Source organism: Nelumbo lutea, chromosome 4, assembly GCF_056320005.1.
Source record: "Nelumbo lutea isolate HS-2025 chromosome 4, American lotus-T2T, whole genome shotgun sequence".
Classification (NCBI taxonomy): domain Eukaryota; kingdom Viridiplantae; phylum Streptophyta; class Magnoliopsida; order Proteales; family Nelumbonaceae; genus Nelumbo; species Nelumbo lutea.
Genome location: NC_142687.1, coordinates 56,609,331 through 56,631,198, shown reverse-complemented (window position 1 = coordinate 56,631,198; position 21,868 = coordinate 56,609,331). Strand labels below are relative to the sequence as shown.

Below are 21,868 nucleotides of genomic sequence, written 5' to 3'. Positions count from 1 at the left end.
TCCTGATACATGATCAGGAAAAAAAAATAAAAAAAGGAAGAAGAAGCTTCTGAGATCAGTCCAAAGGTCTACCTTGGTTCTTCAGAGAAAAAGAAATCAGCAGCACGATGAGGGAGAAGACAAAGGACTCGATCTCCTTTCGGATCAAATGAACCCACTCTGATACCATCTTGTCCAGAAGCTGAAGTGAAGAGGAGAGAAAGAGAGAGAGGAGAAAAGAGAGATCTGAGAGCAAGAAGAATTGCTGGCGGTGCCAGCTTTTTGGTATTTATATTAGGGCGACCGAATCATAACATAAAGAGAGGAGAATTACAATAGTACCCCTGCAACACTAACAGAAATAAAAAGCAAAGAAAACAACTTATAAACAGCCTTTTAACATTGCTCAAGTGGGACAAGATGCAAATATATGGGTGTCATCCAAAGCATTGATAGAATCTTCTTCACAAGGACAACATCATAAACACAAAGAACACAACTCTTCTAATATCCTAATAAATACTATTAACATGATTACTTTAAACATAGGAAAATATTTTTTTGGTCTCTTTGTGGACTGGTATTTCTTGATTGACATTATGAGAAGGTGTGGGTTTGGGGAATTGTGGCGTAAGTGGATAATAGGTTGTTTGCAAACAAGTCGTTTTTCTGTCCTAGTGAATGGTACTACAGTCATTGAAGGAATCAGAGGCCTTTGACAAGGAGATCCATTCTCTCTCTTTCTCTTTACCTTGGTGGCTGAGGTTTTAAGTAAGTTAATCTCAAAGGCTAACTTGATGCACTTGATCAATGGTTGGACAGTTGGGAGATGAAGAGTTTTGGTCTTACACCTGCAGTTTGCAGATGATATTCTAGTCTTATGTGATGGGGAGAACCAAGAGGGTGTAGAAAATTTAAAGCTAGTTGTGAGCCTTTTTGAAAGGATTTCCAATTTGAAAATCAACTGGTCTAAGAGTTTGGTGGCTGGTATCAATTTAGAAGAAGGTGCCTTGAGAGATTTGGCTGATTTGTTGGGTTGTGAAAAAGGAGAATGGCCTTTGTGTTATTTGGGATTGCCTTTGGGTGGAAACCCTAGATTGGTTATCTTTTGGAATTCAGTAGTGGAAAGGTTTGAAAAAAGGTTGGCAAGTTGGAAAAGTAATTATATTTCTTTGGGAGGAAGAATCACATTGATGACGTCCACTTTGGCTAATCTTCTAGTTTATTACATGTTGGTTTTTAGGACGCCCCAAGTTGTGATAAAAAGAATTGAGAAGATTATGAGGGACATTTTGTGGGAGCCGGGGGAAGGAAAAAAAAAAGACCATTTGGTCAGGTGGGAGAAGGTGAGACAATTAAAGGGTGAAGGGGGTTTGGAAATAGGAAATGTGAAATTGAAAAATATGGCTTTGTTGAGTAAAAGGCTTTGGAGGTTCCCTAAAGAAAATGAGAAATTATGGACTAGAGTTATCTCAAGTATCCATTGGCTGTCAAGCAATGGTTAGGATGTGGGTTGTTTGCACATAGCTACTTTGGCTGCTTCCAGGAAGTCCATCCATGACATTCTTCCTCTGTTCCTTCCTCACATCAGGTGTGATTTGGTTTTGGGTTAGAAAATCAGATTTTGGAAGGACACTTGGATTGGGGACTCCCCCCTTTCCGATGTGTTCCCTTCCCTTTTTGCCCTTTCAGGTCTTAAAGGAAAACCCATTAGTGACTTTATTAGCTTGTCCTCTTAACCTACAAACTTGAGTTGGAATCTGGGTTTTGTTAGAAATCTAAGAGAATCTGAATTGCCTAGTGTCTCCGCTTTGGTTAGCTTGTTGAACATAGTGGTTTTCGGGGACAGTGGCTCAGACTCTAGGGTTTGGGCACTTGATCAATCTGGGTCCTTCTCTTAATCCTTCTTGAACTCCCTTGTTGCCACATCCTCTTCTCATTCCTTCCCTGTCAAGGAGATTTGGCTTCGCCCCATTCCTCCTAAAGTCGGTGCTTTCTGTTCGGAAGTGTTCCATGGCTCCATTAATACCTATGATCTGCTTCAAAGAAAAAGACCAAATTAGTCCTTGTCCCCAAATTGGTGCTCCTTAAGTAAGCTGAATGGTCAGATTGCCTTCCATCTTGTAATCTCTTGTCCTTTTGCTAATTTCATCTGGGAGTGGTTTTCCTCTCTGTTTGGTTGTGGATTGATTTCTCCTACTAATTTGGACAATTTGGGTACATAGTTTTCAAGGCGCCAAGGTGACGCTAGGTGACAAGGGGGGTGCCTAGCGCCTAGGCGTCGCCCAGGCGATGGATTTTTTTTTTAAGTAAAAACATATATCCTATGGTAGTTCCCTAGGTTCTATAATCATATTTCCCTTAATAAATATCCATAATTTTCATAAGAAAAGTATAAACTTCATGTTAAAGTATAGAAAATCAACATATTCCCACATATTCATTAGAAGAAAAAGAAGAAAGAAAAGAAAATAAAAAAAATATAGGGGCTGAACCCCTATTTCTGTTATAGGAAAAGAAGAAAAGAAAAGGTGGAAGAAGAAGAAGAAATTAGTATGTAAACACACAAAATTAGTAAAGATAAATAAGAAAATGTGTTGATTGGACAACATTTTATGTTCTTCCTTGCTTATTGGTTCAGGTTTTGAAGCCTTTGATGGTTCAACACAGCATTTAGCAATGTTCGTGTTGATTAAACCCTAACAAATAAGAAAATAATAAAAAGAAATTAGTATATAAACTGATAAACCCCGCTGCTGTGTGAAGGTTAGTGAGCTGTTCCAACGGAGCTCGCCCTCCTGAAATGGATGTGAGGTAGAAGACGAGAGAGAGAGAGAGAGAGAGAGAGAGAGAGGAGAGAGAGAGAGAGAGAGGAATATCTCAATGATTCTTCGCTTCATGTATTTCAGAAAATGGCCTATATAGCAAATGGCCAGCTGTCCTCTAACCGACTCTGACACTCTCAGTGCATGCTCTCAGTACATAATCAATTTAACAAATGTGGTCGTCGGTTATACACAAGGGTGATGGGTGGTGTCACTCGTGTGATCCTTGGACTGTTGTGGACAGGCGCCTGGGCCTGATGGGTCTGGTCCACACTGTGTGGCTCTTCTCCTCCACTGGGCCTAACATTCCTATCTCATTCAAGAACGACCTTGTCCTCAAGGTCGAGCGTAGGAAACTGGTGCTGCAGTTGTTCATAATCTTCCAATGTGGCATCTTCCTGAGGTAAACCACGCCACACAATGAGTGCTTGTTTAAAGACCTTACCGCCCCTGCGAACCCAACGTAGATCTCTGATTATTAGAGGCTCAAACATCACCTCCCCTTCCTCTGTGAATTGCGGAAGGGTGAAACTAGTAACACCGGTGGAAGCCAGGCATGGCTTTAGGAGGCTGACGTGGAAGACGGGGTGCAGTTGGCACCCGTCAGGTAAGTGGAGACGGTAGGCCACAAGCCCAATTCGCTCTGCCACCTGAAATGGGCCGAAGTACCTAGGAGATAGTTTCTGGGATGCCCTTCTCGCTAGGGAGTTCTGTCTATAGGGTTGGAGCCACAGATAAACCCAATCTCCAACTGAGAACTCCAACTCTCGATGTTTCTTGTCATAGGCTAACTTCATTCGTTGCTTGGCCTGCTGTAGGTGGAATTTGAGGAGTTTAATAGTATTGTCCCGGGCTTGTAACTGTGTTTCCACCTCTCCAACCAACGAGGTACCCAGCTCATACGGTAGAATGGAAGGGGGTTCATAACCGTATAACACCTTAAAGGGTGTCGTCCCGGCTGAAACCTGGAATGTGGTGTTATACCAGTATTCAGCCCAGGGCAACCACTGGGCCCACTGTTTGGGCCTATCACCCACAAAGCACCTTAGGTACGTCTCCAAGCAACGGTTAACGATTTCTGATTGTCCATCCGTCTGTGGATGGTAGCTGGTAGGATGCAACATCTAAACCCCTTGAGCTGTGAAATAAGCCTTCTAGAAGGCACTCATGAAGGGAGTCCCGATCCGTTAATATGGAATGTGGTGTCCTGTGTAGTTTGACTACCTCCCGGATGTAGGCCGGGGCCACTGTAGATGCTGAATAGGGACGTGAGAGGCTGATGAAGTGAGCATATTTACTGAGTCGATCCACCACCACCAACACCACTGATTTCCCTTGGGAGTGGGCAGCCCAGTTATAAAGTCCATAGTGACTTTGTCCCATACACGATCCGGAATAGGTAGAGGTTGCAACAACCCGGCCGGAGTCTGTGTGCTATATTTCTGCTGCTGGCAAATAGTACAACGGACCACAAATTCTTGCACCATCTTTTTTATACCCTTCCAATAATAATGGGCTGCCAAGCGTTTGTAGGTGCGGAGAGCGTATCCCCCTTGGGCCGAACTATGGAAGAGTTAAAGCAGCTCCTGGAGATGCTTGGATTCCCGGGAAACCACCATTCGGCCCTTGTGGAAGAGTATGTCGTTCCGGACAGTGTAGCCTTGGACCCGTGTTGCATCCTCAATGATCTGGGCCTGTATTTGAACTAAGTGAGGATCATCCTGGGCTTCCTGTTTCAGTTGGGAAGATAATGGATAAGTCAGTTGTGACAGGCCCATCAAGCTAAACTCACCAGCTCTAGAGAGTGCATCTGCTACTGCATTAAAAGCCCCAGATTTGTATTCAATTGCAAAGTCAAACCCCATTAGTTTGTAGGTCCATTTATGCTGATCTGGGCCCAAAACTTGTTGCTCCAAGAAATGTTTAATGCTGCAGTGGTCCGTCCTGACAGTAAACCTTCGGCCCAATAGATAGGCCTGTCATCTTTGGACCGCCAAGGTGATGGCCATGAGCTCCTTCTCATAAGTGGACTTGGCTTGGGCCTGGGCTGAAAGGGCCTTGCTGAAATAGGCCAAGGGCCTGTCTTGTTGCATTAACACAGCTCCAATTTCAATCCCCTTACCTGAGGCGTCAGTCTCTACTACAAACTCCAAAACGATGTTTGGAAGGGCCAATGTTGGTGGTGTGGTTACTGAGTCCTTGAGGGCCTGAAATGCTTCCTTAGCTTGTTGGTCCCATACAAATGAGTGTTTCTTCAATAGCCGTGTGAGGGGAGCGGCAAGAATTCCATACCCCTTAATGAACCGGTGGTAATAACCCGTCAGCCCAAGGAACCCCTTAAGAGCCCGTGGAGAGCTGGGGCGGGCCCAAGAAGTCATAAAACTAATCTTCTCCGGGTCTGTGTAAACCTGTCCTCCAGAAATAATATGACCCAAATAACTGACTTGAGTGAGCCCAAACGAGCATTTCAAAGCCTTGGCGAACAACTGATGCTGCCGTAGAAGGTCCAATACACACTGTAAATGTTCCAAATGGGAGGCCCAACTGGAGCTGTAGATGAGTATGTCATCGAAAAATACTAGGACAAATATGCGCGGATAAGTCTTGAAAATCCTGTTCATGAGGCATTGGAACAAAGAGGGAGCATTAGTCAGACCAAAAGGCATCCGTCAGAGGTCCTGAAAGCCGTTTTGTGAATGTCTTCGGGGTGGACCCAGATCTGTTGGTAGCCTGATCGCAGATCCATCTTAGAGAAGTATTTAGCTCGGCCCAGCTCATCAAATAGTTCCTCGATCAAGGGTATGGGATACCTGTCCTTGACCGTGATGTGGCTCAAGGCCCTATACACACAGAACATCCAGCTCCCGTCCTTTCTTACCAAAATCACTGGGGAGGAAAAGGGGCTTCTGCTGGGCCTGATGAATCCTTTGTGTAACAGTTCTGTCACCATATGTTCCACCTCTACCCTCTGATAATGGGGGTAGCGGTAGGGTCTGACTTTGGTGGGTGGGGCTCCGGGCTGGATAGGAATCCGGTGGTCATGGTCCCTGGTGGGTGGTAATGAGGTTGGTTCTTAGAAGATGTCAGAGTAGGACTACAGCAAGAGCTGGAGCTGTTGGGCTTGGCTTGGGGTGTGGATAGTGTCTCCTATGAGTGGAATGGGCCCAGTAGGCCTAAAGCCCATGCTCATCAGATATGGAATGGATTCTTGTTGATAGGTCTTGAGAACCACCTCTAGGTTGTCAGCAGTTATGGGTTGGGCCTTAATCCCCTTTAGCAGATAGGAGTTCCCTTCATAATTGAATTGCATTGTCAAGTCAGCCCAATTACATACCACTGGGCCTAGCAACTGAAGCCATTGTATACCTAAGACAATGTCTGCCCCAATGAATTCTAGTGGGTGTAAGTCCACGTGAAATTGGTACCCTTGGATCTTCAACTCTACTGACTTGCACCTACCATCACAAGAGATTTGGTGGCCGTTGGCGACATTCACTGCAAACGGGGAGACGGGTTCCATCACTAACCCAAGTTGCCTGGCCAGCCGTGGAGTAATAAAATTTAGAGAGCTGCCACTGTCAATTAAGACAACCACTCTCTTCCCTAAAATGAAACCTTGCACTCGCATGGCCCTCGGGGCCCGATATCCAGCTAGAGCTTGAAGTGATATAATGCAGTACTCTAGTTCTGGAATAACCTCCATTTGCTGAACCTCTAGGTCACCAGTTTGGGTCTCATAGTCATCCTCTCCTACTTGTAGAAGAAATACCTGCTGGGCTTTGCATTTGTGGCCTGGGACGAATTTTTTGTTGCAATTGTAGCAAAGGTCTTTCTCCCTGTGGGCCTGCATTTATGTCCAGGACAACTTCCGGTATGGGAGGGTCATTGCTCCCGGTCTTCTATTCGGCGGGGCTGGTAGGGGTACTGGGGTTGGAAGTAGAGGCCCAGGTCTCGGTTACGCTGTTGAGTAAGGTCCCTTCTGAGTCAGGCCCACCTGAGGCCCATTAGGTCTACCCAACTTCTTAAGTTGGTTCAATCTCTCCTCCTGAAGCTTGGCCAGCCCAACAACTGTCATCAGGGTCATAGGCTGCATGGTATTCACCTCTATTCGTATGTCTTCTCTCAGTTCCCCTATGAAGCACCCAACCAGAGCAGCCTCTATCCAGCCATGAACCTGGGTGGCCAACCGTTTGAACTCATTCTGATATTCTCTCATCGTTCCTGCCTGTCTCACTTGAGAGAGAGACTCATGGAAGTTTTCATATCCAGAGGGGCCGAACCTCACACGTAAAGCTTTGGTAAGGTCCAACCAGGTGGTCTGGGGATGGGTCTTACGGTACCACTAGTACCACATGATGGCTTCACCATCCATATGTATGGCGGCAATGGAGACCCTCTGATCTGCCAGGGTCTCATGGAACTCAAAGTACCGTTCGGCTAGATAAATCCAAGGGATGGGATCATCACCTAAATACAGAGGAAAATCTATCTTGGCCACCTTGACTAGGAATTCTCCTTGCCTAATGCCGCTATTGCTGGACCCTTCAGTCTCCTTGGATCTGGGAGTTGCTGACATCCGTTCGAATTGGCCTACCAGTGCTGAGAGAGTTTCTTTGATTTCCCTTAGTTCATTGGTAGTTTGCCGAACTTCTTCTACCCGGTCGATCTGTTCTTTGGCTAACGACGCTCTGGTGGACGACATTGCGACAAGGCTCTGATACTAGTTGATAAACCCCACTGCTGTGTGAAGGTTAGTGAGTTGTTTCGAGGGAGCTCGCCCTCCTGAAATGGATGAGAGAGAGAGAGAGAGAGAGAGAGAGAGAGAGAGAGAGAGAGAGAGAGAGTAAGGAATATCTCAATGATTCTTTGCTTCATGTATTTCAAAAAATGGCCTATATAGCAAATGGCCAGCTGCCCTCTAACCGACTCTGACACTCTCAGTGCATGCTTTCAATACATAATCAATTTAACAACATGGTTGTCGGTTATACACAAGGGTGATGGGTGGTGTTACTCGCGTGATCCTTGGACTTTTATGGACAGGTGTGTGGGCCTGATGGGCTTGGTCCACACCGTGTGGCTCTTGTCCTCCACTAGGCCTAACATAAACACACAAAATGATTATTTTAGTTTAAAAATGTCTATTTTATAATTACAACCTCAAAAAATGAAGAATATAAAAGTTTTTTATAACACGCTATAGAAAACTACTTGGCGATTAGGCGAGCCTCCAAGGGCGCCTTGTCGCCTAAGCACCCGCCTTGGCGTCGCCTTGACAACTATGTTTGGGAAGAAAGAAATTTGAGGATCTTTGATAACAAAGAAAGAAGTAAAGAAGTTGTAATTGAAGTGTTAGCTCTAAGGGTGGCACATTGGGCGAAAAGACTAAGTTTATTTGATGATTTTAAGATAGAAGACTTTTTCAGGTCTTGGGGAACAATTGCAAGCACTATCAGAATGTTAACTAGAAGTGTGATGAAGATGCAAAGGCATACAAATCACTTGTATCTCAACAACGGGTATTTGTCTTCCTCTTGGGGTTGAATCCTTCATATGAGTCCATTAGGGTGCAGATCTTGGGAAGTAAAGATTTGCCATCAGTTCAGGAGGTTTATGCCTTGGTTCAATCAGAAGAGAGTAGAAGAAATGTGATGAATTGTACAGAGGGGGAGCTAGTTGCCCTAGCTGTCCGGGGAAGTTCAGATACTAATGTTGGAGGTGGTTTTAAGAAGGGCTCTCAGAAGAGAACAGATGATAAGAGTAAGCTTTGGTGCACTCACTGCCAGAAGACAAGACACACCAAAGATACATGCTGGTATCTCTGTGGAAAACCTAAATGGGCATAGGATTTGGGTAAGAAGTCAACAATTGATCAGGGCAAGAAACCAAGTCAGCAAAATCATAAAAAGTATAACTCAGCTAATAGAGTTCAAACTCAACTACCTCCTCTACCTGACCCTCCTCCATTCCGTGTTTTTCTTCGCCGCCATAAAAGCCAATAGAGTTCAAGAGTCGTGGAACCTGACACTATGCCACCAACATCATCAGCTTCACCGGAGGTTGATTCTTCCCATCAGCCAGGTACACTTGCTCCTATTGATATGCTTGCTCCTCTTAATGTTATTCCCCTGTCATTAATGATCTTGATGTTCCTATTGCTAAGAGAAAAGGTGTTAGATCTTGTACCAGTAATCATCCTATCTCTCACTTTGTGTCCTATGATCATATTTCATCTTCATATCGTGCATTCCTCTCCTCTATTGACAGTATCCCCATTCCTAAGAATGTGGCAGAAGCTTTATCCAAACCTGAATGGACAGATGCAATGAAGGAAGAGATCGGTGCATTACACAAAAATGGCACTCGGGAGTTGGTGGATCTTCCTGAAAGTAAGGAACCAGTAGGGTGCAAGTGGGTGTTCACAATGAAACATAAAGCTGATGGAACTGTTGAAAGGTACAAGGCCAGACTGGTGGCAAAAGGTTTTACACAAGTGTATAGAGTGGCTATGCAGAGACTTTTGCCTCAGTAGCTAAGATTAACTCTATCAGAATTCTCCTTTCACTGGTGACAAATCTTGATTGGGAACTTCACCAATTGGACATCAAAAATGCTTTTTTGAATGGTGACTTAGTAGAGGAAGTGTACATGACCCAACCTCCAGGTTTTTGTGCCAAAGGCAATGAACAAAAAGTGTGCAAGTTAAAAAAATCTTTATATGGGCTGAAACAATCTCCTCGGGCCTGATTTAGTAAGTTCCACTTAGCAATTCAATAGATGGGGTTCAAACAATGCCAGTCTGTTCACACACTATTTGTGAAGAAAGGTGAAGGGAAAATTGCAACTCTAATTGTGTATGTGGACGATATAGTGATCACAGGAGATTGGGAGGTTGAAATACAAAGACTAAAAAAGTTCTTAGCCACTCAATTTGAGGTGAAAGATCTAGGCCCCTTGCGTTATTTCCTTGGAATTGAAGTTGCTCGCTCTCACATGGGCATCTTTATTTCCCAACGGAAATATGTACTAGATCTACTAGAAGATACGGGCAAACTAGGGACGAGACCAATTGACTCACCAATTGAACCCAACCATTGACTGGGTGACAGTCAGGGAGAGTTCTTGAAAGATGTGGAGAAGTTTCAGAGACTTGTAGGGAGACTCTTGTATTTGTCTATGACCAGGCCTGATATTGCTTATACAGTGGGTGTCTTTAGTTAGTTCATGCACAACCCTAGGACAACTCACCTTGAAGCTGCAGAGAGGATCCTCAAATACCTCAAGAAGTTTCATGGAGCTGGTTTACTGTTCCAAAAACATGGACATTTAAAGGTTGATGTATATAGTGATGCTGATTGGGCAGGGGCAGTTGATGACTGGAAGTCTACCAGTGGATATTGTGCCTTTGTAGGGGGAAACCTAGTCACATGGAGAAGTAAGAAGCAAAGTGTGGTGGCTAGATCTAGTGCTGAAGCAGAATACAGAGCTATGTCTCATGGAGTTACTGAAATCATGTGGATAAGAAATCTGTTAGGAGAATTGGGTTTTACAGTTAGCAACCCTACGTCATTCTATTGCGACAATAAGGCTGCTATCAACATTGCAGCTAATCCAGTCCTCCATGATAGGACAAAACACATTGAAGTGGATAAGCATTTTATTAGAGAGAAATTTGTAAATGGAGAAGTGTGCACCCCATGTCAGTTCAGAAGAACAACTTGCAGACATCTTCACCAAAGGTCTTCATCATGTGCGGTATAATGATTTGTGTGACAACTTGGGGGGGGGAGTGTTGAAATAATTGATTTTATTTTGTTAGGGTCTGTTTGGTTGATTAAAGCCTTTATTTTAATCTGTTATTGTAACTTTACTTAGTAGGGGCACAGGGTCATTTCCCTTCTTATTTTTTTTCCCTATATATTATAATGAAGCTGGCGCCGCCAGCACTGTTCCATTGCCTCTAATCCTTCTCCTTTCTTCCTTCTCTTCTCTTCTCTTCTCCTCTCTCCTCTTCTACCGTAATCTTCAATCGGATTTATTGTCAAGAAAGAATATAAAAGTTTTTTATAACACGCTATAGAGAACTACTTGGCAATAAGGTGAGGCGATCCTCCAAGGGCGCCTTGTTGCCTAGGCATCGCCTTGACAACTATGTTTAGTGAGAAAGAAATTTGAGGATCTTTGATAACAAAGAAGGAAGTAAAGAAGCTGTAATTGAAGTGATAACTCTAAGGGTGGCACATTGGGTGAAAACACTAAATTTATTTGATGATTTTAAGATAGAAGACTTTTTCATGTCTTGGGGAACAATTGCAAGCACTGCATCTAGGAAATCTATTGTGATTGCACCATGGTCCCCTTCGGATGCTGGGTGGAAGAAACTAAATTTTGATGGCAGCTGTTTTGGAAATCCGGGGCCATCGGGCATTGTTGTGGTAATAAGGGGAGAGAATGAAATTATGATAGCCATGTTGTCTGGTCCTATTTAGCAAGGTGATGTAGTGAGCACAGAAATGAAGGTGGCAGTGTTTGGTGTTGAAAAAGCCAAAGAAATGGGGATTGGTAGATTGATTGTTGAAGGGGACTCAAAAGCTGTGGTAAAGTGACTGAAGAAAGGGAGGGAATAATTTGGCAGTTAAGTAATGAGTTCAGGTGCTTCAAACAGGCTTCTAAAGACATGATGATTCAAATAAGGTGGATTAGAAGATCAGCTAACACTATGGCTCATAGTCTAGCTAAGCAAGGAGTTGAAAGACAATCTATGTTTTCGGCTATATTATAGCTAGGAGGATGTTTCTGTCGGGTTACCTCTTGGGCTATGTTGTAATTAAAGGGATTTGTTTGGGTTTGATTGGGGCTTTGATTTAGTGGACAAAGTGGAATGCTTATGCGCCACAACTTCTTGTTGTACTTGAATTTCTAATTAACGAATTTTCTGTGTTACTGATCAGAAAAAAGAAAAAAAAGATAAATATTGTACTTGTGCGCCTCAACTCTTATCAACTTTAATTTAGTGAATGATGATGGAGTTATGAGTTCCTTCCCCAACTTACAAATTGCCTCCACAACTCTTTTGAAATGGATGTTTATAGTCCAAGTGGAGTGTTGGAAACGTCCAACCATTATATGGTTCCTCTCATTTTGACCAATTGCCATTAGGAAGAACGCAAGCTTCAACTGTTGTATTACATATGTTCTTTAACAGTCCATGTATTCTAAGGAGGTTGGCAAAGTTTTTGTGAACATGGAGCTCCATCCTAAAACTTTCATAGCATCTATCTGGATTCTCAAGGTCATTTAAAATTTCATTCCACATATAAGTATGACCCCCAAGTGTAGATATCTTACATGGTTATTTGGTCAGAGCACTGCCATACCCGTATGTTTCTAACAACATAGGGAATACGGCCATTGAGATTACTTCCTCATTAGATGAGGAAGAATTGGAATCACCTTTTGAATCTGCAGATGAACCCATGTATGGTGAAGACAACAAGTATTGCAAAGACATCTATCAAAACAACAACATTTTCAAAGTTTAACAAGTACCATAACAAGAAAAGATAATCCAAAAAGTTGAAGAACAAGACATTTCCATCAAAGCAACATCATTTTATCCGAGAGTTCAAACCAAGTCCAAAGCTACCAATCTCCTATCCAAAAACAAGTATGTATCAAGGGACTAAATACCTATAAATCTACTATAAAAAAACAGATAGTCCAAAGCAAAAGCAAACTAAGTCCAAGTCAAACACAACTGTCTAATAAGCCATGAAGAAAACAAAATCAAGCACTTGGTGATTTGTTGCCCAATAAGCCATGAAGCCAATAAACACAACTGTAAGTGGATTTGGAGGTTCGGCTCTGAAAGAGATGCATGGTGGAGGTCTCTGATTGTTGCTAAATATGGTGTGGATTGGGGTAACTGGAGGTCTTTGGACCCTTTTCATACATGGGGCTGTTCCTTGTGGAAAGCTATTATGAGAAAATTCCCCTCCTTTTCAGAAGGTTTGGAATATAAGGTAGGTCTTTCCTAACCTCTTTGTGCCTATCCCCTGATGCATCAGTATTTGACTCCTTTGAATGGGAGGAGGGAAATGTGGTTTGGTGCCCCCTCTTTAGAAGGAATCTCTATGATTGGGAACTGGAGCAATTGTTGGAGCTACTAAAACTATTGCAGAATCAGCAAGTTTCTGTTGAAGTGGATGATGAGTGGAAGTGGAAATGGAGTGGTGATGGGTGTTCACAGTCAATCTAAGGCTGAGAAGCTGAGCCAAGGAGCTAATATGAGGTTCTCTAGCAAGCAGATCTGGGTCTCTACCTGGCCCTTGATAAATGTGTCTAGATCCAATTTGTGCAAGCGTGAGGTTCAGATCCCTGACCTGTACTGTAGCATTTGTGGACTGGTTCCTGGAACTAGTGACTATCTATGTATTCATTGCCCTCTTTCTGCTAAGTTATGGGAGCATTTCATCAAATCAGCAGACATCAGCTGGGTTATGCCTTGATCTGTAAAGGCATGGCGTTGCTGTGTGGTTGGAAGCTTCCTCGTCTGAGAAAGAAAGGGATGTTGGCCTGGAAAACAATTCCTGCAGCTGTCCTGGTCACGATCTGGCCTGAAAGGAACAGTCGTGTCTTCTGCAACAGAAGTAGAGCTCCTGAAGATCTGCTCAAGATGGCGGTTAATAGGCTTGCTTCTTGGCTATCTGTAATTTCTGAATTTAAAAATCAGAATGTCTTTCAGCTCCTGGAATCCCACCATTTGGGGTTTGTAGTGTAGTAGTTCTCCTGGTGTTTTCTCACCAGGTTGCTGTTGTACTGTAATTTTCCATCATCAATAAATCTTTTTACTTTACCTTCTCAAAAGAAAAAAAAATTCTTTGTTGGTCGCCGGTGTGAGGGCGTTGATGGTCATCAATGCAAGAGATAGAGGAAATTGATGATTGCTTTTGGTACAGCCTTGGATCATTGCTGCAAATGATGTTTGCCGGTGTGAGGGAGATGATGGCCACCTCCACCATAGTACTGGGTTGCTGTTGAGAGTAAACCCCTAGGGAAATCATTGAATGGGAGTAGGGGATAAACATGCCTTTTTTTTACTGTTTTTATTTCTTTTATTGTTTTATTTAATTTTAAATGACCCATGAACTTCTTCCTGGGTCAAATGATTTAATGGTTCAATCGTCTAGGTCAGTAGTTCTTTTACCATTTCAAAAGAAGGGGAGCCAAAAACAAAGGTCCAAAATTTGATATTTTTGTTGGAAAATCATTGGGTTTGTTCTTCTTGGGAGGTGAAGCTTTTGCTAGAAGGGCTATTGAGGAGTTTGAAAAGAGGAGGAAGGAAGAGTATCTTAAGAATTTCTCAATGGGGGAGAAATTTAGAATGAGGAAGGAGGGGTGGAAGATTGTTTTGTTTCTGAGGAATAAGTGTTCCTGCAGAAATATTTGAGTGTAGCTTTTCTGAAAATTAGATTATCTCTTGAGATGTTTTCTTGTGTTTTGTATTTTATCTGTTTGGTTGATGTTTGTTTTATGGTGTTCCTTGTGGTTGGTGCTATCTTGGCACTGATGGTGGCTGTATCATGCTCTTCTTTTTCTTTAATAAGTTTGCTTTTCCTTATAGAAAAGGTGTAATTGTAGTTGATGGTAGTTTTCTTTCATTTCTTTTCTTTACTTTATCTTGCAAGAGTGAAAATGGCCAATAACTTGTTCTTATGCTTTCTAAGAGATTTGCCAGTCATGCCAGCCAATGATTATTATCTTATCCATTATATATAGACAAGTTTTACATCTATATGTTATGTCTTCAGGCTGAGTTGTGCCAAAATGGAAGCTGTACCATTCGAATTCATAGATACTGTTTAAGGAAGAAATTCTCTCAGAAACGGGTATCCGTCTTATGCATACCTGTTGTCTTATTTTTAAGCCATTAGCTTGTGTTGTAAACTGCTTAAATTTGCAATTTCAATAATCTACAGGCTGAAAGAGTTTGTCCAGGATGTGGTGCTGCATGGAAGAATCTGGTGTCTAATGTAGATGGAGTGGAGGAGGTTCATGAGGAGATTGGACCAACTCAAAGTGAACCATCTTTTTCAGGACCTTCAATGCAAAAGAGGCTAAGAAGCTGCAAAAGAGAAGAGACAGATACTGTTGGAGCAGGCCTTTCTCAAACTACCTCATGTGCCACTGATATGAGGAGGACAACTCGAAGTTCTTCCCGTCAAAGGTAAATATGTTTGTCTGCTATTTTTTTATTATGAATTTTAGTGTAGTCTACTTGCCTTGTGTTTCATGATGCATTGGCAAGCTTTTTTGGGATATTGTCTTAATGAGATTCGATCATATCCCATTTAGAAGTGCCACCCAAATTAATTTTCTCTAGACGCTTTAAAATAAGGAGGTTACTGAACTATGGAAAATGAAAGCATGTTTCGGTATTCAGACGATGTGGTTTGGTCTATCATGCTTTGGGGGTTTAGAGCTGCATACAGCTATAAATCTGGTCCAGAGATGAATAAAAGGTAGGTTGGGTTGAATTTATGGTCAACCCAATTCCAACCTTTAGGAATTCAAGTATTGGGGATGAATCAGGCCTGGTTGGGTTGGTATCACTAAGTATACGAAACAGGTAAAAGAAAGAAATATGATGGCGAATCCAGAACAATCACCCAATCACAAAGCAAAATTTTAAAATACTATATCCAACTTTTGTTATCTTTACCTTTACATGCATCTCTTCCAGTTTAACACAAGTTACTTCTAGTGTTCTTAACAAGTATAGATTCCCCTCTGGTTTTTGAAATTGATTACATATGTAGCAAGATGTGATATATATAAGCAAGGAGAAAAAAAGGGAGAAAAATAGAGGAGAAGAAAATAGTATGGAGGCTAGGGCCATGTTTGGTTAAACTCTCTTTCTTTCTCATTTGTTCCAATAATAAAGTTCTAGAATGGACAAAAATAGGTGAAATGAGTGGAATGACAAAGTGCAGCTACGAACCAAACACTTTTTTCTTTTACAAAAAATAAATTCTTTTTGTGGCAAGAAAGAGAATAAATTTTGGACATGTTTGGTTACAGATTTAATTTTCATTAATTTTTTTCATCAACCAAAATAATAATATAGGTATACCTATCATACTCATTAAAAAATATGTAGCGGAACCATGCATTAGAGTTCATTTTGGGAAACTTGGTGTGAAAGGATAATCCCCCTTCCCATTAGAAGTATCCCTATTTATTGAAGGAGAGAAGGGTTTGTATGTGCATGGAATAAGAGATTCCAAAATTTTCCTAAAATGGTTATTTTCTTAGATGCCCATGTTTATTTGATGGGGAAACGGTTTGGATCGTAGAGTGGGGACCAGTTAGTTTGGGACCACAACTACTACTTCCTCTATGGTCTTATCACGTGTTGCATGCAGAGCATCTTTGCAGATTTTGCACAATTGTATGACATCTTTTCTTTTTTATTTACATGTTTTTGTGCTCATGTTTTTATACAATGGTTGTCTTCCCATGTATTTTGTTGAGGAACCTCGATTATCTTATAGGGAAGAAATGGTCGTAGCTGTCTCTTGGTATTACCATGACTATATGAGCCCATAATCTTACATTAGCCCCTTGCTCAATAAAGGGATTGTTTGTTATTGAGCAATAAATTGGATTTGGTCTTGTTACTTTGATATAAACACATTAGTCCCCAAAATTATGAAGAATTTTAAGAAAAAAATTATCTTTCAAAATTTTGAGGAATTTTTAAGAAAGAAATTAGAAAAGGAAAATAGCCCTAAAATTTTGAGGAATTTTAAGAAAGAAATTAGCCTCTAGAATTCCGAAGAATTTTAAGAAAGGAATTAGCTCTCAGAATTTCTGAGGTATTTTAAGAAAGAAATTAGCCTCCAGAATTCCGAGGATTTTTTGAAAAAGAAATTAGCCCTTAGAATTTCAAAGAATTTTAAGTAAAAACTAGCCCCCAGAATTGTGGGGAGTCCCATAGACGTATGTATTGCCTTGAGTGAATTCCCCTTTGTTATGGTGAGAATTTTGAACTGTCAATCCAAACTTAATGAGCAAACTATTGTTTCTTTTATTGCTATGTGAATGGTTGTGATTAGTCTTTTCTATTACCGTGACAATATATGAGTCCATCTTCTATCTAAAATTGTGTATTTTACAAATTTACCCTCAAATCATTATAATAACAATAACAATAATAAAAGTAGTTATTTAAATAATGTAATATTTTAATAAAATAATAACAAATTTTAAAAATATTAAAAAATATTAAAATGGAAAGTAAATAAAAATGATTAAAATGCTGTTATTATTAATGAAAATGAAGACGAAATGTTAGAATTATTATATTTAATCAAAATTAGGAAAATGGTGAAAATGATTAAAATGCTTATATTAATGAATAAATGATATAATCTGTATTTCATAAATTATATATTTTTTTGATAAATGAAGTAGTCCATAATTCATAAGTTGCATTTGTATTTCGTAAATTGTATGTGAAACAATATGTTTTTATCTAACTTTAATTTTAATAGGAACAATAAAAACATATTTATAAAAATCAATAAAAACATATTATTTTTTCATTTACACAACAGAAATCACAACAATATAATCATAGAAAATGACAATAAAAACATGTTTAGTTTCTTATTTCATACATGTAAGTTCATGATACCAATGTCATGATAACCATTATTTTTTGTGGCAAATGTAAACAACCCGAGCAATAAAATACTTTCAAACAATTTTGATTCATCAATAATGAAAAAAATTATAAAATGAAAACAATAATAACAAAAATTGAAGGAAGACACACCTTTGTCAAGAAGTAATGGTATAGATGTTGGATAGAAGACCATTTTAGAGAGGAAACCCTAGTTCGCGTTGCTATAGGTAGGAAAATGTTGTCCAGGTAGCCTAACCCAAGGGGGGGGGGGTGAATTGGGTTCTAAAAGGTTACCTCAACTATTGCCTTGCCAAAACAGAAATAATATAGAGCAATAATATGAAACACTGTGTGATAAAGATAGCAATATGTAGAGTGAATATTGACAAGTTTAAAGAACTGTTTCAAAGAATCAAAAGAACACAAGATTTATAGAAGTTTGGCCAACCTAAGCTTACCACTAAATCAGTTGGGACTTTCTAGGTGCTAGCGAAGCTTTTTATTGTAGTTGAATTGTTAGACAATGCATGCCCTTAGCTCCAATTAGGCTTATGTCTACTAAGATTGAATTAATAAAATCAATTCATTATTGTTTAATGTTGGTTTAGAATGTTCTCAATCATTCAATAAACTTGGGGAGTTTATCCTAACAAGTCTAACACTGATGTACTATTGAAATGGTGGAGCAACTTGTCTCAGTGTTGGGGTTAAACCCTAAATATAGTTAGTGGGTGTTTATAAGAAACGCCAAACATGAACCAAATTTCAGTTATGCACTTGACCTTGGAGATAGACAAAAACTAGAAAATTGCACTTGGCCTTGTATTTGATATATTGTACTAAGTTTTGGGTTGGGTTGTTTTTGACATGCAAATTAGTGAGATCCTCTTGGGATCAAAATACCTAGGTATGTTGGAGTAGTTCAGGATACTAAATGAGTAGGTGATCATTGTGAGAGGTTTGTCAGACAAAGAATATCAAGGTTAACTCTCTCTTTGATGGAAACCTAAACTACCGGCAGTAGATTTCATCTATTTCTAAAAATTTCTTTTCAAAATGTATTTATATTTATAATATGTTATTTTATGAAAAAGGTTTTAATCTTGTGATAATAGAGGGTGTAACACTAAATTTAGCAGTCAGGAATTGAATCACACAGAGGTAAGAGGCATCGGGGGAGCGGAGGAGATGGGGTGCGAGGGCTTCGTACTTGCAAGGAGTTGGAGAAGATCCACCAAGGTGGAGAGCAAAGAGTTTTTAATGGAAGAGATATTTCATCAGAATGAGTTCATAGTGAAGATTAGAGAAGGAAAAAGAGGGACGCTCTCTTTGGAAGTCAAAGTTCTCTTTTGGTTTCAAAGTTTTCTTGATGGCGTAACCAATGTAAGTTGGACTACGGGGTGGAAAGATACTCAGAACCTTAAGGAAAGAGTATGTTATAGAATGAAAGAGAAACTTAAAAGGTTGGTTTTTGAAATTAGAGAACCTTAAGGAAAAGAAACGCATGATTGTCATACCTGAGGACAAGAGTCTGGAATGCTGGATAAAAGTAGCAAATGATATACACCAATTTGTGGCAAGAAACTGGACTAAGGCAGCGCAGGAACAAACAAAGAAGCCTATTGTGGAGGAAACAACAACGAAAAGGAAAGAGGGTTTGAAAGAGCGGGGAAAGGTCCTAGAGAAATTGGGATTGAACAAGAGAAAGAAAAACTGAAGCTGTGTTGGTCATAGTTGTCAAGGCGTCACTTAGGCGCCCGCCTAGGCGACAAAAATGACAAGGCGGACGCCTTTTATAATATCATTTATATTGCTGTATCTTATTAATGTTTTATTATATGCTATATATATATCAATTATACTTTGTTTTAATGTTTTACTATTGAAATTTAAAAGATCAAAGGGTTTTGAGAAGATAAAAAGAAAGAAAGAAAGAAAAGAAAGAGGAAAGAAAGAATAGAATAATAAAGTTATTTTTTTTCTATTCTCTCTCTAATTAAATAAAGCAGAAACTCCTTCCTTGTTTTTTTTTCTATTTTACTTTCCATCTTGAATATTTATCTTATAAAGTTGATAACCATCTTTAGCTGCTAATTATAAATTTTCTCTATTAAATACTTATTATAGTAGTATTATTTTTGAAAATAATGAAATTAATATAAGTAAAAGCTTTTTATCTTTTAGATGTGATGATTTGCCACATTTTTAGAGGAAATTTAATGTTCTTAATAAAGAGAATTGCTATTTTTTCAATTAACATACATGCTGAATGGTATATAAAACTTGGAAACTAGCCAAAAGTCAGATTTTTATATTATAAAATTTTTATTGCCTAGGCGACTAGGCGCCCCAGTGTCGCCCAGAATCGCCTAGATGCCTTGAAAACTATGGTGTTGGTTGCACTCTTTGCATCTATACCAAAAATCTTGGTAGATGGGGAGAGAGGGGATTGGGAACAAAAACTAATATTATCAACAAAGAATGTAGTGAGGGACTGGAAGATGGTTCTGGAGGAGGTATCGAAGAAGCTTGGTCTGAAAAGGACAACCATTCTCACCTTGTTTGATGAAACGAAGACAGTGCTAGATTTGGGAAATGAGGAGGTGGAGTTCACGACTGTAGAAACAAAAGAGGGGTTGATAATGATCGAATACTGGTGTCCCTCTCACAACTCGAAGACTCTTGATGACGACTTCTTCTAATTGAAATTGATAGGATTGGCTTTCAACCTGTGGTAGAAACCAATTCTCGAAAAGGTAGTGGTTGCCATGGGAGGTGTACTTGTCTCCTTCAAGAAGCTGGACCTGAGAGCAGTTTGATTAAGAATAACTGGTGTCAAGCCTGAAGTAGTGCCATGTTCCCTTGAAAATTTTGTTGAAGGCTTCTTGTGCAAAGTTTGGGTAGAAGTGTAAGCGGTGCTTTGGTGCGGAAGCTCAAAGGTTGAAGAAGATGAAGACGTGGCGGGGTGGGTGATGTAGAGAACAGTGATGTGAACCCCACTGTGTTCGTACACAGTTAGTACTTATATTAGTTGTTTCAGTTTGTTAGTCAGTAGTGATTTCAGACTTATATTACTGATTTGTTTTATTCTTTTTTGCCATGTAAGCAATAAGGGTAATTTAGCCCTTCGCATTTATTTGGATATGAATATAAATACTAGTAGAGGGGCGACAATGGCTAGCTTTCTCACTTCTTTTCTGAAACCAATCTTCGAATCCTCCTTCTCCTCTTCTCTTCTCTCCTCTCCTCTTCTATCTTTGTTTGACTTTTCTCATCAAATATTTAAAATACATTGTAGTCTTGTTTGACTACTTGGTATCAGAGCATTCAATCTAGGGTTTCTCATTTGGATTTAATTCAGCCGACCACATGAGAATTATTTAGGGCTGGAAGTTTAGAGAGATCTTTCCTTCGGCTGATTCTTGGAGGTTACAAGAAGGCTTAAGCAACTGTCCAAGGATTGGAGAGTGCTCCTTGTAATCAAGAAGAATCAGACAGGAATTGAGTGATCAAGATCAATTCTTTGATCAAGATTGGAGGTGTCGATCAGTTTTTTCTTGATTCTTTGATCAAGATTCAAGGTGTCGACAGCAGTTGATTGATCAAGTTTGAAGACCGAAGGTAGCAATCAGTTTTCTAGGCAAGTTTCTTCTTTTCTTGAGGCTGGCAGCAGTAAGAGACAAGTTGGCATTCTGCTCTTCATAAAAGCAATCAGTTTTCTGGGCAAGTTCCTTCTTTTCTTGAGGCCGGCAGCAGTAAGAGATAGATTGGCATACTGTTCTTCATAAAGTAAGTTTTTTTCTTTGTGATTGATATTCTAAAGGTCCTTGTTGTTCATTCAAAGAGGTGCGGCTAGGAAAAAATCTCTTCTTTTTCACCTGTTTTTAGGGTTTTTTTGAGAGGAAAACCTAAAATACAGGTCATAGTTGTCAAGGCGACGCCTAGGCGACAAGGCACCCTTTGAGGCTCACCTCGCCTAATCGCCTAACAATTTTCTACTTCGTACTATAAAATACTTTGTTATTCATTCTTTTTTGAGGTTATAATTATAAAATAGACATTTTTAAACTAAAATAATCATTTTGTGTGTTTATATACTAATTTCTTTTTATTATTTTCTTATTTATTAGTGTTTAATCAACACAAACATTGCTAAATGCTGTATTGAACCCTCAAAGACTTAAAAACCTGAACCAATAAGTAAGGAAGAACTAAAAATTTTATCTAATAAGCACATTTTCGTCTTCCATATATTCTTCTTCTACTTCTTCTTCTTCTTCTTCTTCTTCTCTACTACTACTACTACTACTACTGCTACCAATACTTTTTCTTTTCTTCTTTTTCTATAACAAAAATAAGGGTTCAGCCCCTATAT

General features: G+C 39.9%; 1 protein-coding gene across 5 annotated transcripts in view; it reads left to right on the top strand.

Moving 5' to 3' along the window:
- The window catches only part of EMB1379 (embryo defective 1379), a 75,539-nt gene that overhangs the window by 27,982 nt on the left and 25,689 nt on the right, over positions 1 to 21,868 (top strand). For 4 of the 5 annotated variants that reach the window (XM_088985495.1, XM_088985497.1, XM_088985498.1 and 1 more), the window contains exons 6-7: positions 14,615 to 14,692; positions 14,783 to 15,030. In XM_088985495.1, coding sequence (XP_088841621.1) covers positions 14,615 to 14,692; positions 14,783 to 15,030 — 326 coding nt within the window. Of the gene's footprint in view, positions 1 to 14,614; positions 14,693 to 14,782; positions 15,035 to 21,868 lie in introns of those variants that run through there. The other variant, XM_088985496.1, reaches the window with a different exon arrangement.